This window comes from Nansenia antarctica, assembly GCF_963989245.1.
Source record: "Nansenia antarctica genome assembly, chromosome: 6".
NCBI classification, from domain to species: domain Eukaryota; kingdom Metazoa; phylum Chordata; class Actinopteri; order Argentiniformes; family Microstomatidae; genus Nansenia; species Nansenia antarctica.
In genome coordinates, this window is record NC_137676.1 from 66,905,305 (window position 1) to 66,915,949 (window position 10,645).

The 10,645-nt window shown below is 45.9% G+C and overlaps 1 protein-coding gene across 1 annotated transcript in view; it reads right to left on the reverse strand.

The window, feature by feature from the left end:
• Positions 1-462: 462 nt before the first annotated feature.
• Positions 463-10,645, reverse strand: part of cabp4 (calcium binding protein 4) — a gene marked incomplete at both ends in the record, with an annotated part of 20,975 nt that continues 10,792 nt past the window's right edge. The window contains 2 exons of the mRNA XM_080534797.1: positions 463-491; positions 8,088-8,235. Of these exons, the coding sequence (XP_080390923.1) occupies positions 463-491; positions 8,088-8,235 (177 nt within the window). The remainder of the gene's footprint in view (positions 492-8,087; positions 8,236-10,645) is intronic.

Here is a 10,645-nt window from a genome sequence, read left to right on the forward strand (position 1 = left end):
TCTTGAGGCTAAATATTGACACTCCTTCCTAAAGACCTCCTCACCCCCACTACCCCCTTGTACAGTTTCTCTACTGTAAAAAACAACAACTTCCTTCTTCTAGCATTGTGACTACCAATGGCCCCTGGCACTAGCATAGATTTGTTTTCCTTATGATGACTGATGGATAGATGATTCACTTACTTAGACAAATGGATTTGTGCTAATTCGCTTTGGATAAAAGCATCTGCTGTCAAAAATGTAATGTAAAATGCTGCTGTCGCCTGGCCACTGGGGGGCGCCGGTGGTGCACCACTGATATCTAAACAGCTGCCTCTCAAAACGTTTTTTTATTGTAAAAACAATCTCACACATTACTCTTTTAACACCATTATACCACAGGTAATTCACAACACTGCAAGTCGACACGGAGAGACGGGATGACTTGTTCTGCGCCTCCATTGGTTGTTGTGGTGGTCGAGGTTACCGCGCCGACAGCATCATGACAAATTCTGCAGGGGGGGACAGAGAGACACACAACAGCAGCTGGTTAGAGCGAGGCCATCTCATTATCCCAGGGCACAGTTTTAGACACAACACCTCACAACACCTGCGCGTGTGCGTGTGCGTGTGTGTGGCATGTCAGAGTGTGTATCGATTGCCTTAATGCATTGTTGGTGTGATTGGACTATCAACCAGCATGACGTCGTCGTTCACCCATCCATCTGTCCTCACCTCGTCCCTCTGCCTGTTCTCTTTTCCTCTCTCTCTCCTTATCTCATCCCCTCCTCTCTATCTCTTCTCTCATCCTCACTCTCCTTATCTGATCCCGTCCTCTCTCTCTTCTCTCTGCCTCTCTTTCCTTCTCTCTTCCCCTGTCATTATCTCATCTTCTCTCTCTCTCTATCTCTTCACTCTTCCCCTCCTTCTCTCTTGCCCTCCCGCCAGGACCGTCTCAATATCCCAGGCGACAGTTTGAGACACGACAACCTCACAACATCTGGGCCTACATCAGAAGAAGGCGCCCGCTACCAAAGGCGTGACCTTTGCTGTCGCCATGGTTACGGCGTCAGTAGTAGCGTGGCTCCCCTGCTCAATCCGAGCAGCCGTCAATAATACGCCACCGTCTATCAAAAACGTCACTCAGTCTCAGGGCATTCGCTACCGGAGGCGTGACCTTTGCTGTCGTCATGGTTACAGCGTCGTCAGCATTGGCTTCCGCTCCATCAACACAGCCATCAATCCACCTGTCAATCAAAACATTGCTCGAGGCCTGCGTCTCAATCGCTCAATCTGGATATATGGTCCAATGGTCCATTATGAGGCCAGGGCCTTGAATCGCCTGCGTGTGTGTGTTTGTGTGCGTGTGTGTGTGTGTGTGTGTGTGTGAGTGTGTGGGAAGCTATTGATTGAATTGATTGACTAGGGGGTTAATCCTGATTGGATCCCTAGCCCTCTGTGCCGTACCCCTCTAGGGCCCGGTGTTTCCCCTGACAGGGATGAGTAGGTGTTACATGTGTGTCCGACACGCTGACACGTCCGCCTGGGGCGTCGGAGGGCAAGGCTCAGCTGCTGCCTTTCTACCTGTCCAACCCTCTCAGATCTCTAAACGATACCCCCGGGGGCTAAGGGTGTGTGGGTGTAGAGACAAGAGCCTAGGAGGTAGGAGTAGGGTGTACAGACAAGGGCCTAGGAGGTAGGAGTAGGGTGTAGAGACAAGGGCCTAGGAGGTAGGAGGTAGGGTGTAGGCCTAGGAGGTAGGGTGTAGGGCCTAGGAAGTAGGGTGTAGGGACTAGGGCCTAGAAGTTAGGGTGTAGGGCCTAGGGGGTAGGGACTAGGGCCTAGGAGTTAGGGTGTAGGGCCTAGGGGCTAGGGTGTAGGGACTAGGCTGTAGTATATTCAGGAAGGCTAATTGTTGACAACACATGACCCCTGCCTATTGCCCTTGACACAGACACGCCTACACGCATGTGTTTCCAATGACGGTGATTAATCATTCATTAATTAGGTCGATGCACAGGTCACACAGACTCAAAGCTCAAACAGATATTGTGAGACACACATACATCAAATCAAATCAAATCTAATTTTATTTGTATAGCGCATTTCTTACAAGATGCAACTCAATGCGCTTCACACAATGAAAATGTTCAGTCAATCAGTCAATCAATCAATCAATACTGACAGAGCCGCGAGCAGGCAAAAGTAAAAAACCTGTATACTATGTAGCCAGGAAAAAATTCCCTTGCAGCCCTCTACCAATAGAGCGACTACTAGCCAGTTTGCTTACCAGTACCCAGCGGTCCCCCAGGGGAGGCCAGGACCACCGGCACAAAGCAAGCAAGCAAGGGCAAAAACCTGTACACCATGTATCCAGGAAAAATTCCTTGCATATTATCGGCGTACACACTGTCCATAAATTTTGTGTTGTATTTGCATCGTTCTGCATCCAGTATGGTCACAGGTCCTGCCAAAAGAGAAACTTAAGCACAGTTATAATGCAACAACACAATAGAGACAGTAAAGATGACAGCAATACAAATACATGAAAAAATACATAAAGAATATGTAGGCCAACCAAGACCTTCAAAGTCTTTCTTTGAAAGAAATAACATGCCAAGCTGAATAAGCAGCGGGTGTGCTTCAGAAAGGCAATGACAGTCTGTGAGCGAACCTTGAAAGCGTCTTTTGAGGTGAGCTATGTTGTTGCGGAGGGCTAGGACTCAGTAGGAGGTGGCCTGTTTAGCGACTTAGCTGCAGGAGCTGAGCTGTATCTATTAGTGGGGTCTGTGTTTACCAGATATAGCCCGTATACATATTTGTAGCCTACTTAGCTCTTGTTTTTTCCATTTTCATTATTCATTATTTAATTTGATTCATTGTTCAGCGTTAATTTGCAGCCTTGTAAATACAAGCTGAGCTGTACACATCCTGCACTGGGAAAATAAAATCCTCTCTTTGTGCTCTAATCTGTGGCTCGCCCCGTCTATTCCGCCTCCGGCTAACTGTCCACAATAATATACATAGCCTACATGTGGTGGAAAACCAACGTTTACTTGCAAGTAGTAGTGTTACAAACTATTACATGATCGAAAACAAATTTATTTTAACTAAAGATTGTCTGTGTGTTGAATGTCTGGAGTCACTGGGGAGTTCTGTGACGTCAACGTTGGGTTGCGAGCCCAAAAGGTTGGGAACCACTGGGCTAGGGCCTAGGAGGTAGGGTATAGGGCCTAGGAGGTAGGGTTTAGGGACTAGGGCCTAGGAGGTAGGGTGTATGGCCTAGGAGGTAGGGTTTAGGGACTAGGGCCTAGGAGGTAGGGTTTAGGGACTAGGGCCTAGGGTGTAGGGCCTAGGAGGTAGGGTGTAGGGCAGGGGTATTCAATTACAAATTCAGTTGGGCCAGATTTGAAAACCAAGACATTTTGCTGGGCCAGACATTTTCAGCGACCAGTAGCCTAGGCACCAGGTAATGACACATTTCAAACCAACACAAATGAATGTAGGCCTAATGAAATACAAGCAGTTTATTTATAGTTTTCCTTTTAAATTAGGTAACATCTGACACAGGCACGTCAAAAAGACTTGACTGAACACAATAAAAGAGCTGTAATTGAACAGAACCTAATAGCAATACTTTTTTCACTTTCTAGGTAAAACAACAACATTTTGGTCTCAACTGACCCATGCACATCTCAAAGTGCATAAAAAAGTGTACAGTAGTATACCAATAAAAAAAAAGTCCTTTTGTAAAATAAACATTTTGGTCATAGCTGACCCAGGCACATCACAAAGTGTTTTTAACTGAATGAAAATAACCATCAATGCCTTGAGTGCACAATTAAACAAGTTACAGTTACAGTTAAACAATAACATTGAATCTAATCTAATCTTACCCCGCTGACTTTCTTAGTGTGAGAAGTGACATTTTTTATTCTGAACAAGAGCAGTGACATTTGGCTCATAAGATGTCAATGCAATCCGAAGGCATTGGTGAAGGGTACTGTTAGTCAGGGAACAACGAGAGCTGCTTTTTATTGTGTTCATGTGTGAAAAGCTTGCTTCACAGGTGTATGTTGATCCAAACATACTGAGCACATGGATTGCTACTTTCTTAATGTTAGGGAACTGGTGCACGTTGACATCACTCCAAAACTTCGCAGGTCCATTAGTGCGAAGCTCCTGTGCCATGGTTAAGGATGACTGCATGTCAACAAGTTCAAGTACGAATTTCCCCTCGTCGATGGAAGGCACCACTCCCTTTCCTCTGGTGGATAAGTCCCCTTCTATTGCAGCAGTGAACGGGTCTCTGGCAAAGCCCATCACCTCTGCGGGCAGAGCAAGCCCATCCAGTCGACCAGCAAAGTTCTCTTTCAACCTCGGAATGAAATCAGTCATCACATCTGTGATTTGTGCCGGGGATGAGACGCATTTGCGGAGCGTTGGAAAATGCAGCATTCTGCCGGTGCACAAGTCGGCCGCGAAAAGGTCCAGTTTGATTTGAAACGCGCGCGTCTGTTCCACAAGATCAATCACAGTTTTGTCTCTGCCTTGTAGCCCCACATTTAGGTCATTCAGGTGTTTGAACATGTCGCTCAGAAAGCAGACATCAGCCATGAAGTTGTCGTCCAGTATGCGATTCAAGTGTGTTTCTGCCTTCGTTTGCTTGCTGCTGCGGAGGAAAGTTGTAATCTCCTCTCTGAGATCACAGAAACGCTCCAGTGCCTTGCCTTTGGACAGCCACCTGACGTCGTTGTGCAAAAGCAGGTCGTGGTGCTCAGCAGACATTTCTGACAGCAGCTTGCGGAATAAGCGATGTTGGAGGCTCGAAGTGGAGCGAATAAAATTAATTGTAGCCATCACGTTGTCCATTGTTGTTTTAAGCTCCCCGCTGAGTTTTGCGCACAACACCGTCTGATGCACAATGCAGTGTAAGGATGTTATCTGAGGTGCAACAGCGGACCAGCGTGCTGTCAAACCATTTACTCTCCCTGTCATGGATGGAGCCCCATCCGTCACAAGCATTCACACACGCTTCATATCTAGACCATTGTCTTTGAAAAATTCTGAAATGTTCTTAAAGACTATCTCGCCAGTTGTGTGTCCTTCTAACGGCAGTAAACCGAGCAATTCCTCTCGGAAGCATTTGCCGTCAAAAAAACGGACATATATGCACAATTGTGCGATATCGGTTCTGTCTGTGGACTCGTCTACTGCTATAGACATAACATCAGCTTTCTTCAGTTCTTTTAACAGTGTTTCAAACACATCTGTAGCAAGAATTTCAACCCTGCGAATGTTTGAAGTGTCTGACAGGGGAACGTTTTTAATAGCAGATGACACACTCGTTTTAATTTTGCTGTCAATTATCACTTCATCTATGACGGCCAGCATACAGTCTTTCATGGTTTCAGAATCAGTGAATGGCCTTTTCTTCTTTGCTAAGATCCAGGAAACACGAAGGGATGCTGCTGTACCTCTCTCTTGGGCTGTGCATGTCCGTACCATCGTTGTACAGCTCCGATTGTAGGATGCAATCAAACTCTGCACTTTTGCAGCCCTCTCCTGAGATCCCTCTGGAAAGTTGGCCCGGAAAGTCGGGTGTTTCTCGATGTGGTGCCTCCGAATATTGTAATCTTTAAGTACCGCAACGCACTCATTGCATATTAAACACATCGGTTTGGCATTTGGACTTTGTGGTAAAATAAACACATATTTTTCAGTCCAGGCAGAGTTAAACCGACGGTTTTCATCGTCAATTTTGCGTTTCAGGGTGGAGAAAGTCGAAGACATTTTTGGAGTTGATATCGGACTTCTAGCTAGCCTGCCTACAGAACGTGAATATAACGCTCTAGCAACAGTCAACCCAATCAGGGCATTGTTTGTTAAAGTGTGTCTAGCAACGTTATATTAAACAATGCCCTGATTGGGTTGACTGTTCACACGCTCATACGTCACACCTTGCCACGCCCAATGCGTGATATTTGAGAGCCCTGGTGTTATATTCACGTTCTGTACGCTACTATTGTATTGTAACGATCCTGTATGAGGCCCGTTAACAGCTCCACCAAGGGAGTTAACTCTCTTGGTCTAATGGTTAGCGCGGTCGTCGGTTATGCGGGAGATCGGGGTTCGATTCCCGCATGGAGCGAGTTACACTACCAAGTCTCCGTTCGCTACAGTATGAACACTTGCGAAATACGTTTTTCTCTGCTTTTATGGCTGGGCCAATCGGGGGTCGCGTCTGGGCCGCATGCGGCCCGTGGGCCGCTAATTGAATAGGCCTGGTGTAGGGCCTAGGGGGTAGGGTGTATGGCCTAGGAGGTAGCGTGTAGGTCCTAGGTGCTAGGGTGTAGTGTGTAGGGGCTAGGCTGTAGTACGTAGGGGCTAGGCTGTAGTACGTAGTGCGTAGGGCCTAGGCTGTGGTACGTAGGGCCTAGGCTGTAGTATGTAGGGCTAGGCTGTAGTGTGTAGGGCTAGGCTGTAGTGTGTAGGGCCTAGGCTGTAGTACGTAGGGCCTAGGCTGTAGTACGTAGGGCTAGGCTGTAGTATGTAGGGCTAGGCTGTAGTATGTAGGGCCTAGGGGCTAGGCTGTAGTGTGTAGGGGCTAGGGGCTAGGCTGTAGTGTGTAGGGGCTAGGGGCTAGGCTGTAGTGTGTAGGGCTAGGCTGTAGTGTGTAGGGGCTAGGGGCTAGGCTGTAGTGTGTAGGGGCTAGGGGCTAGGCTGTAGTGTGTAGGGGCTAGGGGCTAGGCTGTAGTGTGTAGGGGCTAGGGGCTAGGCTGTAGTGTGTAGGGGCTAGGCTGTAGTGTGTAGGGGCTAGGCTGTAGTATATCCAAGAAGGTTAATTGTTGACGACACAGGACTCCTGCCTCGACGCTGTCACACCTACATGCATGTGTTTCTAATGATGGTGATTAATCAGGTCGATGCGCTAGGACAAACACACAGAGACACACGTGACACACACACACACAAACACACACACACACACACGACACACACACACACACGTGACACACACACACACACACACACACACACGCGCACACATCAGAGGACCTTACAGGACAACACAGGACAGATCAGGACAGTCACATCTGCTACTCAATCATGAGTTAAGTGTGTGTGTGTGTGTGTGTGTGTGTCTGTAAAAAGTCCTTGAATATCTTTCCCTCTTTCCCCCAGTATGCTATGTATAGTGTGACTGTGTGTGCGTGCGTGTGTGCGCGCATGGGTTGATGTACGTATAAAGTATGTGCATAAACTATAAAGTCCTTGAGCTGTCAAGAAGTGTGTGTGTGTGTGTGTGTGTGTGTGTAGCATGTCAGAGTGTGTGTGTATTGATTGCCTTAATGCACTCATGATGAGATTGGAGCAGCAACCTGCCTGACGTTCACCGTCTGTCTGTCCTCACCTCATCTCTCTGCCTCCTCTATCTTCCTCTCTCTCCCTCTGTCATCCTCTCTCTCCCTCTGTCTTTCATTCTTCACCTATCTCCTTCTCTCATCCTCTCTCTCTGTCTCTTTCTCTCTCTCTCTTTCTCTCTCTCTCTGTCTCTTTCTCTCTCTCTCTCTCTCTCTGTCTCTCTCTCTCTCTCTCTCTCTTTCTCTCTCTCTCTGTCTTTCACTCTTCACCTCTCTCCTTCTCTCTCTCTGTCTCTCTCTTTGTCTCTTTCTCTCTCTCTCTCTCTCTCTCTCTCTCTCTCTGACTTTCACTCTTCACCTCTCTCCTTCTCTCATCCTCTCTCCTTTGTGTTCCCCTCTCTCCTACCCTCTTCCCCTCTCTACTCCTCTCATCCTTTCTCTCTACCCCTCTCTTCCTCTCCTTCTCCTTTGTATCCTTCTCTCTCCACCTCTATCTCCTTCCCCTCTCTCCATCCACCCTCTCCCTCCTCACCCTCCCGTTTCTCTCTCTCTCCTTTTCTTTCTTTCTTCTCTCACCTCTGCGTCCCCTTCCATTCAGCCTCCCCCTCTCTCCTTCCCCTCATTCATTGTCTTATTCCCAAACTTTTGTCTATTTTTTTGTTGCCTTTGTTACCCCTTTTCTTCCATCACCTCTACCTCGCCTCCCCTCCCCCCCCTCCCCTCCCTCCCTCCCTCCCTCCTCACCATCAAAGTCTATGGTGCCGTCCTTGTTGAGGTCTATGTCGTCCAGGATCTCCTCCAGCTCCCCTTTCTTCAGCTTCTCTCCCAGGAGATGCTTCATGGCTTCCTTCAGCTCCTCCAGAGTGACCTTCCCATCCCCGTCTTTGTCAAACTGACGCAGACAACAACAGAGTAAAGCAGAATATAACATATCAATGAAAAGGTTGCAAGTCCAAAAGTGGCTGATCCTAACTGGACATGAAATAGAACTGGCATGCAAACGGTCTCATGGATGTGTGTTTTGTTTTGTTCCTTTCTGTCAGGTCAAAGGTCAAAGGTCCAAGGTCAAAAGTCAGCCCCGGGGGGAGGACAGGTGACGAACAGACGAGATAAGAGGTGAACAAAAGCTTGCTGTTCAGACTGATAACCTTGTAGTTTCCCCACTGGCTAACAGTGACCCTAAATGATCCATCTGTTGTGTTTTTACCAGGCAAGTGTTTGATGTTTTGAATGAATGAAGGAATGAGTGAATGAACGAACGAACGAATGAACGAATGAATGAATGAATGAATGAACGAACGAACGAATGAATGAATCTTTAATCCGAACATGATTTAAAAAGAAAAGTACAGGTATCACTGTTCGAAAGGGAGTAGGATGAAGCCTAAGCTTATCATGTCCTACCCCTTGTGTACGCTAGATATTTAAAAAGTCTACAGGGGCTGGCTGATGAGCTTGATCCATATCTCTATCGTCTATCTGCAGGGTTCTGCCCCTTTAACATCTGATCCTCTGACTCATGTTTCTAACATGATAATTCTCTCTGATTTCAGTCCCGAATGTGAGGCAAAGGCGGCAAATGTACTCTGAATGTCTTCATGAGGGGGGTGACTTATGTAACTTGAATAATTACCACCCTCTCTCAAGGCTTTCTTGCTTAGCCAAAAATAATGCAGTCCCAGATCAGCTCTGAGATGCGCTCCTCCGTATCTCTGCTGCTGCCTCCCCGGGCTTTGGGTATGGTTGATTATGCCCTCCTATTACCGGGGTTATCTGCCATTGGTTTGTGTCAGTCTGCCTGTAATTGGTTTCAATATGACCTGCAGGTGTGTGTGTCTGTGTGTGTGTGTGTGCATGCGTGTGTGACTGGCGCGTGTGTGTGTGTGTGTGTCTGTGTGTGTGTGTGTGTCTGTCTGTGTGCGTGTGGGTTTGTGTGTGTGTGTGTGTGTGCCCCCAGTTGTTAAAAAACTTTTAATCTGGATCAGAATGATCGTGATTATTTTTTGCTATGCAGGATCAGATCGAGCTGGCTGATTTCTCCTATTAGACACAAAATGAGAAAAAAAGAACCACTGGGTTAGTAGATGGAGTTAGTAGATGGAGTTAATAGATGGAGTTAGTAGTAAGTAAGTAAGTAAGTAAGTAAAACTTTATTTATATAGCGCCTTTCGTACATGAAATGCAACTCAAAGCGCTTGAGTTAGTAGTAGTAGTTAGTAGTAGATGGAGTTAGTACAGGTAGATAGGGTTAGTAGATAGAGTTAGTAGATGGGGTTAGTAGATGGAGTTAGTAGATAGAGTTAGTAGATGGAGTTAGTAGATGGAGTTAGTAGATAGAGTTAGTAGATAGAGTTAGTAGATAGAGTTAGTAGATAGAGTTAGTAGATAGAGTTAGTAGATAGAGTTAGTAGATAGAGTTAGTAGATAGAGTTAGTAGATAGAGTTAGTAGATAGAGTTAGTAGATAGAGTTAGTAGATAGAGTTAGTAGATAGAGTTAGTAGATAGAGTTAGTAGATGGAGTTAGTAGATAGAGTTAGTAGATAGAGTTAGTAGATAGAGTTAGTAGATAGAGTTAGTAGATGGAGTTAGTAGATGGAGTTAGTAGATGGAGTTAGTAGATAGAGTTAGTAGATGGAGTTAGTAGATAGAGTTAGTAGATAGAGTTAGTAGATGGAGTTAGTAGATGGAGTTAGTAGATGGAGTTAGTAGATAGAGTTAGTAGATAGAGTTAGTAGATGGGGTTAGTAGATGGAGTTAGTAGATGGGGTTAGTAGATGGAGTTAGTAGATGGAGTTAGTAGATGGAGTTAGTAGATGGAGTTAGTAGATGGAGTTAGTAGATGGAGTTAGTAGATAGAGTTAGTAGATAGAGTTAGTAGATGGGGTTAGTAGATGGAGTTAGTAGATGGGGTTAGTAGATGGAGTTAGTAGATGGGGTTAGTAGATGGAGTTAGTAGATAGAGTTAGTAGATGGAGTTAGTAGATAGAGTTAGTAGATGGAGTTAGTAGATAGAGTTAGTAGATAGAGTTAGTAGATGGAGTTAGTAGATGGAGTTAGTAGATAGAGTTAGTAGATGGAGTTAGTAGATGGAGTTAGTAGATGGAGTTAGTAGATAGAGTTAGTAGATAGAGTTAGTAGATGGGGTTAGTAGATGGAGTTAGTAGATAGAGTTAGTAGATGGAGTTAGTAGATGGAGTTAGTAGATGGAGTTAGTAGATGGAGTTAGTAGATGGAGTTAGTAGATAGAGTTAGTAGATGGAGTTAGTAGATGGAGTTAGTAGATGGAGTTAGTAGACGGGGT